Source organism: Ursus arctos, unplaced genomic scaffold (genome assembly GCF_023065955.2).
Source record: "Ursus arctos isolate Adak ecotype North America unplaced genomic scaffold, UrsArc2.0 scaffold_32, whole genome shotgun sequence".
Taxonomy (NCBI): Eukaryota; Metazoa; Chordata; class Mammalia; order Carnivora; family Ursidae; genus Ursus; species Ursus arctos.
Window position 1 is genome coordinate 9,039,551 of NW_026623008.1, and position 17,650 is coordinate 9,057,200.

Consider the following 17,650-nt stretch of genomic DNA (forward strand, 5'->3'; position numbering starts at 1 on the left):
CAGGATTTTCCAAGCTGCGTTCAAGAACGATGGGCCATTCAAAATGGCCCTGCTTATCCCTGGCTCGCCCTACAGATCAGAAACCGCAACCAACCTTATTGAGCCTCTCTCCTCAGGAATCCCTCGACCTTCCCCTGCTCAGGAATGCACTTGGGTTTGGCTTGGCTTGTGCCGGCTCCCCCGGGGTCGTTGGCTTAAGTCAGGGCTGGTAGATTCACAGAGTTAACACCCAGAAGTTGAGTATTTCCACAAGTTTCTTTGGACGGTGGGAGCCTTGCCCAGCTATGCTTTTGCTCCTTTCAAGGCAAGTGAACAACTAAGCATTCTTGATAAGAAAGGCCTTTAGGCTTTCGTCTGAGGATCCTTCTTCCCTCTTTGACCGTCACCAGACGTTATGGGTGAATCCCCTCGGTGCAGTTCTTTCTTCTTGCTCTTTGTCTAGCCTCAGCAGACCCTCACCCCAGAGCTGAGGCTGCTGCTCCCGCACAGGGAGTCCCAAATGTCAGGTATACTGTGGCTTGGCTACCCAGTCACCTGGGGCGTATGTTAAAGATACAGATTCCAGGAAGCCACCCCACATCTTGAATCAGCCTTCACTGGGAGCAAGCCCTGGGAACCTTTCTTAAAAGTAAACCCATACCAGGGGCACCTGGGTAATTCAGTTGGGTCTGACTTTTGATCTCGGCTCAGGTCTTGATCTCAGGGTCGTGAGTTCAAGCCCCACAATGGGCTCCACGCTGGGCAGGGGGACTTACTTAAAAAAAAAAAAAAAAAAAGTAAACCCATCCCGTTCCGATGTGCAGCCAGGCTGGGAGCCGATGCCTGGGCCAGTTTAAGTGTCCACATCCTGTAATCTGCTTGGCCCCTACCTCCGGGCGAGTTACTGATTCTATTCTGCTCTCCAGGTGCATGTGAAATCCGAGGGCCTTGCTGTCAAGTTATCACAAGAGATAAACTATGCAAAGAGTCTTTACTATGAACAGCAACTTATGTTAAGACTCAATGAAAATCAAGAGCAGTTGGAGCTGGACTCCTGAGAAATCCCAGCTGCCAGAGAGACGCCCCCAGACACAGACCCCAGATCGATCAGGAGGAAAGGCCCATCGGCTTGGCCTCAGAGGCAAAACCAGAAAAAGGTTTGGAGGACGGTATGGAGAAATGAGGGGAGGATACAAATGGAAACCATATTAATTTGTGGGTGGGGTGGAGGGTTACTTTAGATTATGGGGAAGTAATTTTTAAAAGGTTTTGGTTGAATAACGTTAAAAAAAGTGTATTGAGATGAATCTAATTTTTAGATTGCCCTGTATTTTGTTAACATGTATATATGTACAACTGTGTGTTTGTAAATATATAGAAGCATTTCTGAACAGGGCCTGTGATGTGTGTAAAGGTCTGTTAACTGTAAAGTAATATAAAATTATATTGGATCTTCTATTGCACTAATTCTACACGTCTAATTCAGGGTACTCTCTATAAAAAGGCATTCTTGAAAGCCGAAGAATGTTCAGTGTTAGTTTTGGAAACTAGAGAAGTCACAGGAACGAAGACTGAGTGAGGTTGGAAGTGCCCTGGCGGGGCGCCTTTGAATCCTGTGGCCCCCAGGTCGGATTGGGGAGCCGGTGCCTCAGAGCCGGAGCTGGCCCCCGAAGGAGATGTGGCACAGTGGCTCAGAAACCCGTCTTTTATTTATTTCCCACCCCTATTTTAAAAGTAGTTCCTAGATTATCACAAATTCGTTTTTTATCTATTTGGCTTTCTCCTGACTAGTCTTACCCAACTTTGAGGTAAATCGTGTTCTGTTACTCTGTGTGTGTGTGTGTGTGTGTGTGCATTGTGTGTGTGTGCATTGTGTGTGTACGTGTGTGTGCACGCACCCATGCACACACCAGCATTATAAGTTTTTCTTGGGTTATCATCAGAGAGGGCCAGTTTGAAACACTGGTAGGCTCTGTTGATTTAGAAGGAAAAACATCTCACAGAACTATTTGTTTTAACAAATCAAAAATCCACAGACTTATCAGAAGTCCCCAGGGAGAAGGCTCTCTTTTCTGGGCAAGACCGGGGAGAAGGTCCTAGGACTCTTTCCTTTGTGATAAAGCCACAGGCAGGTGCCACAAGTGCACAGCCCTGGGGTCAAGGATGGTAACACCGGACGAGAAGGGAGAAAGTCTCAGAAAAGGGAGTGAGATCTGAGTATCAAAAAGCTGTTTTGTCAGTTTTTCACAGAACCAAGATTTGGCTAGAACATCTCTTGTCCTTGCTTTTAAATTCCAGCCAGTTAGCAAGACCTGGTATGCGTGCCCTCTTCCTCCTGGGTCTTGTTTTTGTTTCCCTTTTCTGTAAGGAATAAACACATTGGGAGGGGGGTTCACTCTAGAATGAATGACTAGCCTTGTGATTTTTTAATTTGCATTTGAATAAAGCTCATCAGTTTCTATGACCTTGTCTCCGTCGCTGAGATCTGAAATGAGTCAGTGGATCAGCGGATGTGTAGAAGGTTTTGGTGTTTATAACTCGAGACCCAAAGCCTCCAAGACGCAGATGAGGCTGTCCCGTCCATCTCGCTGTCCCTCCGCGCTGTGCGTGCATGCGTGTGCGTGCACGTGCCTGTGCATGCGTGCGTGCGTGGGGGTTTTCGAAGAAGCAGGAAGGGAGCTTCAGCACAAATGCTCAAGAGCTTTCACTGAGTAGCGTCCCCACGGATCGTCCTGAACTCCCAGGTCTGTGTCGTCGTCACGGACGCGAAGGTGGTGGACTGCAAAATCGACGCTTGGCTTGTGAAGGGTTGCGGTGGGTTTCGGTTTGTTGGTAGCGTGTTTGTCTTTGCTGGGGGGCAGTCGTGACTCCCCGCTCACGCACGATCCACAGCAGGACGACCCAGCATCACCTGCCGCGGGTCCTCACCAGCCTCCCCACCTGGGCCCCACAACTCTGCCTTGTGGTTTTTGCCATCAGTGACCCACTGCCAGAGATCACGATCTCTTAAAGATGAGACTCTCAGAAGCCTTGATTGTTTGCCTCACTGAGCCTTCTGTCGCTTTCTGGAATGAAGTCAGTGGAATTTGTGTGACTGAAGCGGACGGCCTTCATCCCCGGTGGCAGCTGTGACGCAGGAGGCCGTGCGGAGCTGCTCCCGCGGGGTGAGAGGTGTTGCGATGCCCTCCTCTCCTTTCTAATTTTAATCAGCTCTAGAAATAGTCACCCCTCCCCGTGGATTGCGCAAGCCTGGCCGCCGGAGGAGCCTGAGAAGACGCTAGAGCTTCTCAGGCTCTCTGCCCTCACCGACCTCACGCCAGCCCGGGGGTGGGGACGGGGGAGGCTTCGGGGGCCTTGGGCAGAGTTTCCTGCTTGGCCAGGAAAGAATTCAAAGCTCTGAAGGAAGCAGGCCCTGCCCCTGGCTCCTTGAATGCCCCGTTTCTTTTTAAATTGGTGTTTAGCCCGTGATGTCTGAGACTTTGTTATGATAATTTCTCCCGATTTTCATGCTGTCCCAAATACACAGTTTCTCTCTGAGAAAAGTAAAAGAAATTGAATGAGGAGAAATTGGATAAGGAGAAATCAAAAGCCATCCTAATTCCCCGACCCAGCACAGTTGGCTAGCCCACAGGGCCCCAGCTGCAGGAGCTGCTGCTTCGCCCCCGGGGAGGGCTGGCCTGAGGGAGGGCCTCCGCACCCCTGCTGACCGAAGGGGGGGAGCGGCCCCTCACCAGCCCTGGCGCCTGGCGGGGACTCACCTGGATGTTCAGAAGGCTCGCGGGCCACTTTGTTTTTAAGCATCATCTGTGCCTCAAAATACCATAGTAGCTGCTTGATAAAACCTGGAATTAAAATCTCTGGTTCTCTACTGTGTGAACACGGTTACATACAGTCACCAATCTGTTAAAGACTCTTTCATCTGTTTCTCACGTCAGAGTTGTTATTTTTCTTCCTGTGGAATAAAATGCTTTATTGACTTCCCAGACAGGTTGTTTTCTTCTGGTTTCTTGGTGTTCCATAGATTGTAGAACCATTGCCAGTGACAAATGCCAAACATATTACAACGTTCGCAGTAACACGCAGCCTCTCCCCTGGCTCCAGGAAAGCATGCTACTGGGGCAAAGCCCTCACCCTGAAGAAACCCTCGCCTTGAGCGTTCTTGACTTTCCAAGAGTAAGCAGCACTTTGGTCCTCCAGAGCCCGGCTTTGTGCGGGCAGCTCCTCCCCTCCCCACTCAGGTGACTGACCAGGCTAGGCCTCCGAGAGTGGAAGTTGTCGTGTTTGCTGAGAAGGGGGAACTTCGGGAGGAACGGGTTTAGAGCTCACTTTGTATGTGTTAAGTTCAAGGTGCCTACCTGACACCATTGGAGATGTCAAGAAGGCAGCAGGGCACAGGAGGCCAGAGCTCACGAGAGAAGTCCAGGCCAGAGGCGCCCCGCTGGGAGTCATCAGCATCCAAATGACAAGTGGAGCCTGGATGAAATCCCCAAAGAAGTGAGCTGAATGGGGCTGGCAAAAAAATAGAGGCCCAGATCTGAGCCTTGGGGCTCCCCAAAGTTTAGAGTGTGGGCAGGCGGAGAGGAAGAGCACAGGAGACGGCAGGAGCATCCGGAGACACGGGCTTGAAGTTGGGAGGGTGTGGGTCCTGGAAGCTGAGCCCAGAACGGTTTCGGAGAGGAGGGAGGTTATCAGATGCTGCTGGTAAGTCAAGTAGGGTAAGGACCGACAATACTGGGTTTCCAGCACCGAGGTCCCTGCAGCCTTCTAGACCGGTTTCAGCGGAGTGGAGAGGGGAGAAGCCGGATGGCATTAGAGCCCAGAGGAGACTCGAAGGGGGGACTTTGGCAACAAGGAATATCTGACAACTCTCTGGAGTAACCTGGCTATAAATGGAAGGAGAGAAGCGACTGGTACTTCGAGAAGAGGGGAGGGGTGATAATAGAGGAAGGTGGTCGAAGGGGAGAAGGGAGACTATCCAGGAAGAGGGGTAGATGTGGGGAAACGTCAGGAGATCCTCGTTTCCGTTGGTTCTCTTTGGTCAGATCAGCAGAGAGTGAGCACGGGGTGGGAGGTGACGGAGATTTGGAGGAGGGGAAACTGTAAGACAGACATTTGAGGTCATGGGCAAGTGAGCAGACCAGGGAGGTAGGGACAGGTCAGCCAGGAAACATGAAAGGCCCATTCGAGGTTGGGGATCATTAAAGTGAGACCAGGCAGCCTGGTTCTGGTTTTCTCCAGCCACACTCAGCCGCACGATTTAGCGTGGAATAGGCAGAGGATTGGATTTAATGAAGAACTGTCCCCTCCTGCCCATTCAGATGTTCCAGCCACCATGGCCCACTGGAGCTCAACAAGAGCCAGCCAGAAGCAAATGTCAAACAGAGATCTGAGAGCTCAGAGAAGGGAGGGGTTCCATGTTCCAAACCAAAGTGCACAGCCAGAGAATATGCCCTTCCAAGTGGAAGAGACTCTGGGAGCTGTGGTTTGCACCCCCAAAGGCAGACCGCCCAGCTAGAATCGGTCAGGGGCTCCGGGGCAGGGGGGCAGTGTTGAAGGACGAGCTGTCCGAGCACTCTGGGCCTTGGAGAAACCTAGCGCAGAAAGGGGGTGCCTGGGACATCTGCCTTCCCCCCAGCTCCGCATGTCACCAGTTCACCGGGCAGACCAGGTCCTGCCCCTCGGGCCGCTACAGATCCAGGCTTCCTTTCTCTGGCCGGCAGATGATTCGAGCAATCATAGACACCAGAGTAAGAACTTGCTGCTGGATAAACCTGTTGAAACTTTTAAAATTAGCTTAGATTTTTTTTCATACAAATGCAAACCAAAAATATGATTTCACATGTGCCTTATGTGAAAGCAGGTCATGCAGTATTCACCCCTTCCTGCCCCCGCATATGCCCTTGGGATAACCTCGTGCAGCGCCCACGTCCTCCCAGCGTGCGTGTGTCTACAGTAGACCTCCGCACACATGCTTTCCCGGCGTTGGTTTCTGTGAATGTCAGAATCCTATATGCTCTTTTGCAACCTCTGCTCCGCTTTGGGTCCGCCGCACCACACCCCCCAGCCCAGAACAAGTCCACAATCAACAAGCACCCTCCCGCTTAAGTGCACGGGCACGCCCTTCGTTTCCGCGGAGTGGCTCCTGGGAGCTGAGTGCAGTGGGGTACACTCCAGGTCATCTCCCAGACCTGCTGCTGGGGGCGTGGAGGGCTGCGGCCTCTGCGGCGTGGACCAGTGTGATGGGCGCAGACTGGTGTCCCATCTTTCTTTTGCGTTCGCCTGGCCGGGGATTAGGCCGTCTTCTCATTTGTAGGGGACTCGGCAGCCATGTGACAGCAGCTGGCCTCTCAGATCCATTCTTAGGACCACATTGTTTTTTCCTGTTTAACTTTAGTTTTTTGTTTAATGTCCTACATGGTGTGGATAGATTTCCTGATAGGGCGCCACCCCTACTCCCTGGAATAAGCCCATTCGGTCAGAACATGTGATTGTGTTATTCTTCTGACACATTTCCTGGCTCTGTTGGCCAATATGTTGTCTTTGCATCTTTAAAGTGAGAGGGCTCGATTATTTTCTCTATCTGCCTCGAGGTTAGAATTAAAATTATGTCAGCTTCCTAAAAATGGGTCATTTTCTCTGGCCTGTGACACTTAAATTACCTGAAAAGTTCCTGTTCTCATGTTCTAAAGTTAGATGGAAGATTCTAGGCTCTTCTTCAATGGCGCCCCTTCATCATCAGCCCCTGGTGCCTTCTGCTAATTGGAACGTCCAATTTCCATTTCTTCATGCGTCCATTTTGGCAGGAGGTTGGGCGATTTTGTTTTTTGTTTGTTTGTTTTAATCCTCCAGTTCTGGTGGGTTTTGCCTGTTACTATACAGTTGCAAGTATTCTCTTGAGATGATTTGAAGGCCTCCTGAGTCTGGTCATTTCTCTTCCTCCTTCCTAATCTTGCGTATTTGTTATTCACTGTTCTCTTCAAAGAACCACTTTGGGATTTCTCTTTGTTATTTTATTTTTATTATTTTGTTGATTACATCTCTAATCTTTTATTTCCCCTACCTGGCTTGTTTTGATTTCTCTTACCGCTCCTTCTTGCTTTCTAAGATAAGTACTCAGTTTTGTTTTGTTTTGTTTTGTGTCGGCCTTTCTTCTTAAACAAACAATGGCATTTTTAGATTATACATTTTCTTCTGAACACAGCTCTGTTCAGCTCAGGTTTGGGTATTAAGTATTCTCTCGTTTTCTGTGTAGTTTTTACTTGGGCTTTAGATTTCTTCTCTGAGCTAAGAGCAACCTAAGACTATGTCATTTCTAAATATTAAAAAAAATGTATCCTCACTAAATTAGTCATTTCAAATATTATTGGATTATAAGCAGTAAATGTAACTGATGGGTTCTGCATTTAAAAAAAAAAAATGTGCTGCGGCTTTCTTTTTGTCCAAGTACTTGGTCGATTTTTATATATGTTCCACAACCATAGAAAACAAAAGCAGATGCTCTCTGAGGCGTGCAAAGATAGGTGCGTGCATATGTGTACTTGCGTCCTTGCATAGACAGAAGTTGGAGCTTGTCGACTATATCGATCAAATCCCGTATGGTCTTATTTGTGTGTGTGTAAGAGAACGCTGACCCACGTCTTCAAGTGGCCAGAGAGGCCAGTTCTAACTTACACCATACTCCCCTGGAAAGTGCATAAAGTAAACAAACTTAGAAGAAAGAGGAAAACAGCAGCCTTAATTAGGCTGCCTCCAAGCAATCCAGTTGGAACTTTAGAAGGATTTGATACCAGAACAATAGCACTACACAGCTGTGTCCCCTTCCCCGGGAGCTGGGCCCACCCACTTGTCGCCTTCAGGGAGCCCGCCCACTTCTCCGCAGCCCTGACCCAAGCAGCACGCCCAGTGTAAATAGTTCCCAGGGGGTAATAAAACCTCACACCTCCTGCTTATTCTGAGCAGCCTCAAAAGCACAAAGAAGTCATGGATACGGTTTGCCTTGGAGGAAATGGATGCATCCAGACCAAATTGACCCTTGGAAGCCCTGAACAAGTGAGCCCCAGAGGGAGGGGGGTTTGGGGAGAGGGGCTGAGATGACTTTAGCTGGAGATCTCCTGCCCTTGGGGCATGTTTTCCTAAGGCACTAAACTTTAGGGGTACACGGAGACTTCTGGGAAGTTTGGCCCAGCCTCCAGAAAGACAACTCCATTTTGTTCGACGGACCCATTCCTAGCACAGCTTCCGAGCTTCCGCCCCGCCAACACCAGGGAGGCACTGTCCAGCCTTGTGGTGAGCATCCGCCTGGGTTCGGGCTCAGGACTGGGTGCCAGGCGTATGGGATGAGTAGGGTGTCACCCTCACTGCCCTACCGGGCTGGTGGACCTCAGGGTGGGGCACAGAGGACTTCACTGGGGAAGAGACAGGGAGCCAGGGTCCAGAAGGACTGCGAAGAACTAATGACGCAGAGGAGAGGGGGTGCTCACATGGAGTCCTGGACATGGGAGCTGTTTGGCACATTTGAGGACTGGAGTGCAATGAGCTGAAGCTGAAGAGACCCGGCCAGAGGCCAGGCCGTGTTGGACTTTGTAAGCTCCGTGGGCAAAGATTTTATGCAGAGGATTTCACTGTAAGACTGGCATCTAAAACTACCTCTCTAAAAAATAAATAAAATAAAAGCCTCTTTGGCTGCGAAATGGAGCCTGGGTAGAGCGAGTCCTGCTGCACTAGTCCAGGTAAGAAATGGTGGGAGTGGTGGAAATGGAAGTGTGTAGATGGGATATGCTTTTGAGGAAGAATAGATGAGACAGAGGGTTGGATCTAACGTAGACGATTACAGGGGATCAAGGGTAGTTCCCAGGTTTCCAGCTTAGGTAACCAGGTAACCGGTGACATGATTACCAAGATGGGGGAGCACTGGGGAGAAAGCTGGATGCTTATGGCTGGTCCGTTTACTGACCAGGACGTGTTGGATGCTAAATGAGCAAGTGACTGTCCTCTCAGGGTACGGGCATATTCGGTTTGAGATGTCAGTGGCCTTTCAAGCGGAGAGGGTGGTACTGCTGAGAGGAATTCACAGAAGCCTAGGAACAGAGAGCACACCTTTGGCGCAGCCTGAATTGGGGTCGGGAAAGGCAAATGAGAGAGGCGAGATATAAAATGAAAGGACCCTGAAGTGGAATTTTGTCCTAGTTTGGGATGAACTGGTTTTCAGTCCTTTGCCCCACCAGGCCCTGCCCCACCCACCACTAATCCTGACCACAGAGGCAACTACTTTCAACTCTTTTTTTCAATTTCTTCGGGTGTCTACCACATGTTTCTACTACCTGTTCTTGATTTCTTCCCATCAGAGGTATTATCTACTGATTTCCTACTGTAGAGAATTAGGATTTAGTTCTTTCTACCCTCCCCCAACAACCCCCCCCCCACAATACTCCACACTGAATAAAGAAAAGAGGGACATCATTACAGATCCTGTAGATATTTAAAGGATAACAAGGGGATATTATGAATAACTTTTTTAAATCTGACAACTCAGCTAAAATAGACACATTTCTTGAAAGATACAAATTACCAAAATTGACGGAAGAAATAGAAAATCTGACTAGCCCTAGATCTATTAAAGAAATGAAATTTGTAATTAAAAACCTCCCCACAAAGAAAAGGCCTGGATGGCTTCATTTGTGAATTCAGTCAAATAGTTAAGGGAAAATTAATATCAATCCTATACAAATCCTTTCAGAAAACAGAAATCATTTCCAAATCATTTTATTGCTCTGACACCAAAGCCAGAGGTTTTACAACAAAAGAAAACTAAAGACCAATATCCCTCAACACAGATGCAAAATTTCTTAACAGTTTTTTAGCAAATAAACTCAATGAGTCATGTAACCCAATTGAAAATAAGCAAACACTTCAACAAACACTTCACAAAAGAAATATACAGAGGGCCAAAAAGCACATGAAAAATGTGCAGTATCACTCGGAAAAATGCAGATTACAAGCACAGCAAAATACCACCACATACCTATAGAATATTAAAGTGAAAACATCTGACAATAGCAAGTATTGGCAAGGGTGTGGGACACATGGAACCCCCATACATCGCTGGTGGGAATGTAAAATAGTAAAACTAGTTTGGAGAACAGCTTGGAAGTTTCTCGGTTAAACACACCACAGGACCCATCTGTTCTACTAGTTGCCGACCCAAGAGAAATGGAAATATGTCCACACAAAGACTTCTACACAAATATTGAATCATAAGAGCCAAAAATTGGAGACAACTCAAATATCCATCAACAGGTGAATGAATAAAAAAAAGGGGGGGGGGTATAACATAAGGATGGAGAACGACTCGGCAGGAGGCCTGAGCAGACTACTGACACGCATGATGAGAGACAGAAGTTCTCCTTAGGGAACCACTGAGATAGTCCAGGCAAGACAACAGACACGAAGAAAGAACCAACCCAGTACTTTGGGATATGTGATCAGGAAGGGAAGGACAAGGTCATGGTACTTCCTTGGTTGGACATTTGCCCTTGTTGCCTGACCAGAAATCGGTTCTCCCTTCTTCTGGAAATAGACCCTAAACTCCTTATGGAAAACCATCTCTCACCCACTCTGTCCTCACAGTTCAAGAGGGCCTCCAGCCCCTAAGGGAGAGGCAGGAACTCGGTCCTGGTCAGCCAGACAACCCAGTCTTCCTAGCGACTGTCTTCCTAACATCCCCAAGGGGGGATGTTCTTCCTAGTGACTGTCTATATATATAATCCAATTGCTAACCGGTGCAATCCTATCTCTGGATACAGGGATTGATTCTGGAATGAACACTTGGTCCAATCATAGTGAATCCAGGGAGTTGGGCAGAAGTCACCAGGAAGAGACGCTTTCGTTCCACTGGACTTGAACCTGGAGTTGTCAGGAACAGCGTGTCGGGAGGGCCTGCCCCTGCCTGAAGCCACGGAGAGAGGCTGACCCAAGAGATGAAGGGAGGCCAGGTCCTGAGGACATCACTCGAGGCGCTGGGCTGTTTAAGTCTGTCCAAAGGGCCATTTACTTATGAAGGCCACTTGCAACAGGAAGGGTGTTGACTGCCCTACGTGAACATGGGGAACTGGGAGGTGAGTTTCATTTTGGACCCAGCGAACCTGCAGCCTATGGCTCACGCAGTCAGCAGCGTGGGAAAGATAGAGATGTAGGAGTCCTTCCTCTGGAGACGATACTTTAAATAAACCGCAGAGTAAATGACAGTGCTCAGAGAGGGCATGAGGTGACAAGAGACAGGAGCTAAAGTCAGAGACCTGGGGAGACCTGATGGAGGGATCGAGAGGGGATGAGAAGCCAGGGCAGGTCAGGACGGAGGGTAGGACAGCAGCGGGGATGTTCTGTGGGAAGGGCTTGAGGAGGGAGAGCCTGGGCAAGGGTGTCCAGCTCTGCTCTGAGGTCAGGTTGGACAAGACTGAAAAGAGGCCAGTGGAAACTAGGCCGCTGGTGACTGTCAACCCAGCCGTTCTGGGAATGGTGGGTGTCGAAATAGGGTCCAGAGGCGAAGAGGTGAGTGTAGATGGCTCCAAAGTTGGTCTGCACGAGAAAAAGAGTGAGGGAGGGTTTTTTTCCTTTTAGGTGCTTTTTGAACAGCGGGGAGGTGGACGGGGGAGGGGATGGTGAAGGGGAGAGAGTAATTTAGGGGCAAGTGGAAGGCAGGGAAATGGGATCTCAAATGGGGGACCAAAAGGCCTCGTAGTGCAGAGCTGGCCTCTTGGTTCTGAGATGCGTCCGGTTGTATTTTGATACATTAATCCGTGTGTTTCATGTTCTCAGTTTTGTTTCCTGTGGGTTGTTTTGTTTTGTTTTGTTTTTTACTCCATCAAACTCGATTGGGCGGGGAGGGGCTCAGAGCCTCCGGAGGGACAGGCATCAAGCAGACGGGTTATCAGGGAATCAAGGTTGGGTTGTAGGAGTGAGATGGTACATACACTCCCCCCACCCCACCCCGGGAGGAGCTGGCAGGTGAAGGTTTCCAGGGGAGTTCCATCAGAGCAAGGTCGTTACTGTCCTGGTGCCGGGGAGGGCACAGGACTAAGGAGGGGGCTCTGGGATGTCTTTGGAAGATTCTTGATTCTTTGTGGGGGCCCTCGGAGTTTGCCGCAAAGGCTCTGGGGTGGGGTGAGTGTTGGTCGTCAACGCCGTCCATCAGGAATGGTCAGGGGCTGCAGGACAGAGCAAGGACCGACTGGAACCACCTTGACCCAACAATGACCTTCAAAGCCTCGCGACCACTGCTCACCTTTGCCTCTCAGATCTCAGACGCCTTCCCTTTTGACGACTCTACCTTGGACACATTCAGGAAGAGATTCTGAGAAACACAGTTCTCGGTGTGGCCAAGGAGGTGCGGATTGTCCCATGCAAGTGTAATGCAAGTCACATACGTAATTTAAGATTTTCTAGGAGTCACATTTTACAAAAAGGAAAACGAAATTGGAGATTAATTTTAATAATATATTTAACTCATCTGTCCAAAATATTATCATTCAGTGTGTAGTTAGTATAAACAAGAATGAATGAGATATCTGTACTGTAGCTTCCGAATCGGGGGTGTGTTTTACCCTTGCCTAGCGTCTCCACTCAGACTAGGCAGGTTTCGAGAGTCACAGGTCGCTGGTGGCTGCCACGCTGGACAGAAGTAGATGATAGGATGGTTCGGTTCGCTGTCACGCAGAAGCACAAAGACAATGCTTTTGGGGTTTTTTTTTTAATTTTATTTATTTTATTTTTTTAAGTTCCATGATTCATTACTTGCGTATAACACCCAGTGCACCATGCAATACGTGCCCTCCTCACTACCCATCACCAGCCTATCCCATTCCCCCACCCCCTCCCCTCTGAAGCCCTCAGTTTGTTTCCCAGAGTCCACAGTCTCTCATGGTTCGTTCCCCCTTCTGTTTACCCCCCACTTTCTTCTTCACTTTCTTCTCCTACCGATCTTCCTACTTCTTATGTTCCATAAATGAGCGAAACCATATGATAATTGTCTTTCTCTGCTTGACTTATTCCGCTTAGCATTAGCTCCTCCAGTGCCGAAAGACAATGCTTTTGGAAGTGACTGGCTCCTGAGCCCTCAGGGAACGAAGGCCGGGAACTTGATGCGAAGAACCCTGTTGGGGGGGGGGGGAGAACCCTGTTCACGGAATGGGCACCCGAGCCCAGCTGGGGAGCGGCCCTCAGCCTCCTTGGCCAGCCCATCATCCGCTCCCTGTCTAGACCGAGAGAAACCAGCTGGGTCCCACGACTGCGACCCCACCCGGCTCTGCATGTGGACATAACCTTTCGCAATAGCTCCGGGCACCCCCAAGCCCTCCAGACGGCGTGTGGGCTGGACCGTGGAGGGGCGGCTGAAGGTGGTATCAAGGGGCAGGAGCCCTTCCCTGGGCTGGACAGAGCCCAACCAGCTGGACAGTGGAGGACAGAGTCCCATGCGACGTCTCCTCCACCCCCGTCATCCTCCTGGATCCCCGAGAGTGGCCAGAAAAGGCCACCGTGAAGAGTCATGCCTCTGCGTGAAGTCCTGGGTGCTCGGGGAGTTTTTTTGGATGAAGGGTAGATTGCTATCGGCTATTCAGCCTTGCTCTGTGGGCTCATGAATCTGTTTAGTTTTGGAGTTTTGTGGGAACACATTTGGATGACAGGAGGACGAGGACCAGTCAAGAAGGCCACAGAGAGAACGCAAGGCCCACCGGCTCTGGTGTCGCTGTGGAAGCAGAGAGAATAGAGGGAAGGAAGGTGCTGAGTTGACAGTTCCTATCGGCCTTAGGGAAGGTTAGTTCCGATCTAATTGGCCATGAAATTTGGGGAGCATCTCCCCTGAAGACCCCTGGGGATTCGAAGAGGCAAGAAGGCCATCTGTTTTGCTCCCGTCTGGGCTCCCGGAGCCTGGCTTTGTTTGCCAGACACCGATATCAGTTTGGGCAACTGTGCAAATAAAACCAAGGCCTCTGGCCAGCTGTCCAGGCTGTTCAAAGTCCCAGCAGAGAGGCAGGAGGTGTGCACGTGCAACGGGACAGGGGAAGAACCAGGCCTCGGTGGCCGGGTCTGACCCCACGGCACCCCGACGCCCGCCTGTCCCCACGTGCCTCGGCACAGCGGTTAGCGGTGGCACACTTCACTCGGGTCGTTTCCGAAGACGACACTGATGATGGTCTAAGAGCTGAGGTACTGGGGAAGGAGACATCCTCCCACCGTGCAGTCCACGTTTTGACCCTCAGCGTTGTTCTAGTCCTCTAGTTACCAAGAGAGGCCCCACAGATGACGGCAGAGAATGTCTGTGAATATTAGTGTTTTGATTCAATAATTCATAACGCTGAGAGCATGTCCACAGACTGAACGCAGGGATGGCGAGTCATGGGTTGTAAACTCTCTCTACCAGGGTAAAGGGTGGCTCTGACATCTTGAGCACAAGTGGGTGCTTTGCAAACGTGACCAGGAGACCTGCCTACAACTCATGTCTTGTCACCTGAGCCTAGTCTGTGATCAGATTGTTGGGTTTAAAAGTCCTTCAGATTTTCTTGATGGGATTTCTGAAGCATGTCTATTTAGAGATAAAATGTAGTATTTAAAAAGGGAACAGGAAGTAGAGTAGACTATGTGAGTATTGTTTGTTATACACTGTCTTCTGCCATCTGTGTTTGTTTTTATTTATGCTTTCTTATCTTTTTCCTCCCTCCCACTCTTAGCATCCAGAATCGAGCCCCCCTCCCTGGTTCCTTATGTATTTTTCCAGGGAGATACACACAGACTATCTATCATCTATCTATCTATCTATCTATCATCTATCTATCATCTATCTATCATCTGTCATCTATCAGTCTATCATCTATCTGTTTATCTATCCAGGCAATGACATATATACCTATATACTTGTTCTTTTTTTTTTCCTTAAGATTTTATTTATTTATTTGAGAGAGAGAGAGCCAGAGAGAGAGTCCAAGCAGGGGGAACAGCAGAGGGAGAGGGAGAAACAGGCTCTCTGCTGATCAGGGAGCCCTACTTGGGGCTCGAACCCAGGGCCCCAGAATCATGACCCTAGCTGAGGGCAGATGCTCAACCGACGGAACCACACAGCCACTCCTTGCTTGCTCTTTTCATTTTTATTTTTTTTACAAAAATGTTAGCATACTACTTCCTGGCTTTCTTTGCTTAGTAATATAACTTGACTATTATTCCATATCAGCACATAAAGACCTTTCTGGGGTGCCTGGGTGGCTCAGTCCGCTGAGTGTCTGTCTCTTGGTTTTGGCACAGGTCATGATCTTGGCGTCATGGGATCAAGCCCTGTGACAACAGTGGCTGTGGCTGACACCATTTTGGGAAAGCTCCACTTCTCCATGCTCTGACACATTATAACAAACCTCTCAGGCCAATTCTTCTCCTTGTGTCCATGTCCCTTCCTGCCTACTCAAGGATTCTGCACCTGCAGCGGTCCACTCATTGTCCTGCATCACAAGTCCCCACCCCTCCTGGACCGTCCTCACCAGAATGCACACATGCTGTTATTTCTCTCACTTGGATTCACCCTTGATCCCGTACCCCAATCCAGCCACTCCTCAAGTCTCTGCTCTCTTCAAAGTAAAATTCCTCAGTGTCTCCATCTCCTTACACTCTCTTTTCCAAATCATCTATATCTGTATCGAATCATGATGTCTGCTTTCTGTCAATATCTCAGAGAGGAGGGGTAAAATCTCCAGTTACTATTTTGGATTTGTTGATTTCTTTTAATTCTGTCAGTATTTGTTTCATGAACTGAAGCTATATTATTAAGACTATGAATGGGGCACAATTAGGATTATTATGTCTTCTTGCTAAATTGACACTTTCCCATTATACAATGTCCCTCTTTATCTCGGGAAATAGTCTTTGTCCAAAATTCTTCTTTGTCTGATATTAACATAGCCCAGCTTTCTTTTGATTAGTGTTTTCGTTGTATACTTTTTTCCCCAACCTTTTTGTTTCTTCCTTTTGGTGTCCATATATTTAATGAACAGCATATAGTTGGTTTTTGTTCTTGTATCCAATCAGACGCCCTCTGTTTGTCACTTCGAGTATTTTTTCCATTTACGTTTAATGTAATTACTGGTGTGTTTGGGTTCAGTCTACTACTTTTCTATGTGTCTTCTATTTGTTCCATCTTCTCTCTGTTCCTTTGCTTTTCCTTTCCTTTCTTAATTTGGATTGAATATACTTTAGAATTACGTTTTATCTTCTCTCAACTTTTTTTAAAAAATGACTCTTTTTTTAGAGTAGTTTTAGGTTCACAGCAAAACTGAGTGAAAAGTATAGAGTTCCTATACACCTCCTGCCCCCAGCATGGTACAAACTCCCTCACTATCAACATCCCTCACCAGAGTGGTACATTTGTTATAATTGATGAACCCACATTTACACATCATTATTTTCATTACCTCCCCCTCCCTTTTTAGTGTTACTTTAGATGAAAATACTCATCCTTAACTTCCCACAGTCTACCTTGAAATACTCATACCACTCCTCATATTATGAAAAACTTTGAACAGCATAATTCCATTTACACCTTTCCTCCTATGTGCAATTGTTGCATATTTTATTTGTACGTTTGTTTGTTACAAATATCATCATATGTTGTTATTATTTTTGTTTTAACTAGTCAACAGTCTTTTAAATAAATTTTTGTAAACACCCACCATATTTACTATATCTGATGCTCTTTATTTCTTCTTGCAGATCTATGATTCCATCTGGGATCATTCCTCTTTAGCTGAAAGAGTCCTCAGTATTTGTTGTAGTGAAATTCTGCTGAAACAAATTATCTCAGTTTTTGTCTTCCTGAAAATGTCTTTATCTTGAGATTTGAAGATTATTTTCGTTGGATAAAGAATTTTAGGCTGGTAGTTTTCTTTTAGCATCTTAAAGATGTCATTCTATTATTTTTCAGCTTCCCATGTTTCTGATGAGAAGTCAGCCATTTTTCTTATTGTTGTTCTCTTGAATGTGATGTGTCCTTTTTTACTTTAGCTGATTCCTAAAAAAAATTTTTTTTATCTTTGGATTTAATAGTTTGACTATGATGATCTAGGTATGGTATTTTTAAATGTACTCTCCTTGGGACATACTGAGTATCTTGACTCTGTGGATTGATATCTGTCATTCACTTTGGAAAATGTTTGGCCATTATCTTTTACAATTTCCTGTCCCATTTTCTTTCTCTTTTCATTTTGGAACTACAAATACAAGTACATCAGCCTATTCAATATTGTCACACAGTCCTTGGATGCTCTGTTCTATCTTATTTTATTATTCCTTTTTCTTCTGTGTGCTTCAGTTTGAATGATTTCTATTGACCTATCTTTGGTTCACAAACTCATTCTTCTGCTATGTCCAGTATGCTATTAAGTGCTTCCAAAGAATTATTCATTTCATCTACTACATTTTTCAGTTCAAGGATTTTCTTTCTTTCTTTTTTTTTTTTTTAAGATTTTATTTATTTATTTGTCAGAGAGAGACAGCCAGTGAGAGAGGGAACACAAGCGGGGGGGTGGGGTGGGAGAGGAAGAAGTAGGCTCATAGCGGAGGAGCCTGATGCGGGGCTCGACCCCAGAACGCTGGGATCACGCCCTGAGCTGAAGGCAGATGTTTAATGACTGAGCGA

General features: G+C 47.6%; 1 protein-coding gene across 5 annotated transcripts in view; it reads left to right on the plus strand.

The window, feature by feature from the left end:
• Window positions 1–16,689, plus strand: part of VPS13D (vacuolar protein sorting 13 homolog D) — a 253,616-nt gene extending 236,927 nt beyond the window's left edge. For 4 of the 5 annotated variants that reach the window (XR_007190630.2, XR_007190631.2, XR_007190632.2 and 1 more), the window contains 2 exons: window positions 906–8,708; window positions 10,782–16,689. Coding sequence is in view for 1 of the 5 variants with exons in the window: in XM_026519809.4 (XP_026375594.1) it covers window positions 906–1,037 (132 nt within the window). In the remaining 4 variants the exon portion in view is untranslated. Of the gene's footprint in view, window positions 1–905 lie in introns of all 5 variants that reach the window. The other variant, XM_026519809.4, reaches the window with a different exon arrangement.
• The last annotated feature ends 961 nt before the right edge of the window (window positions 16,690–17,650 follow it).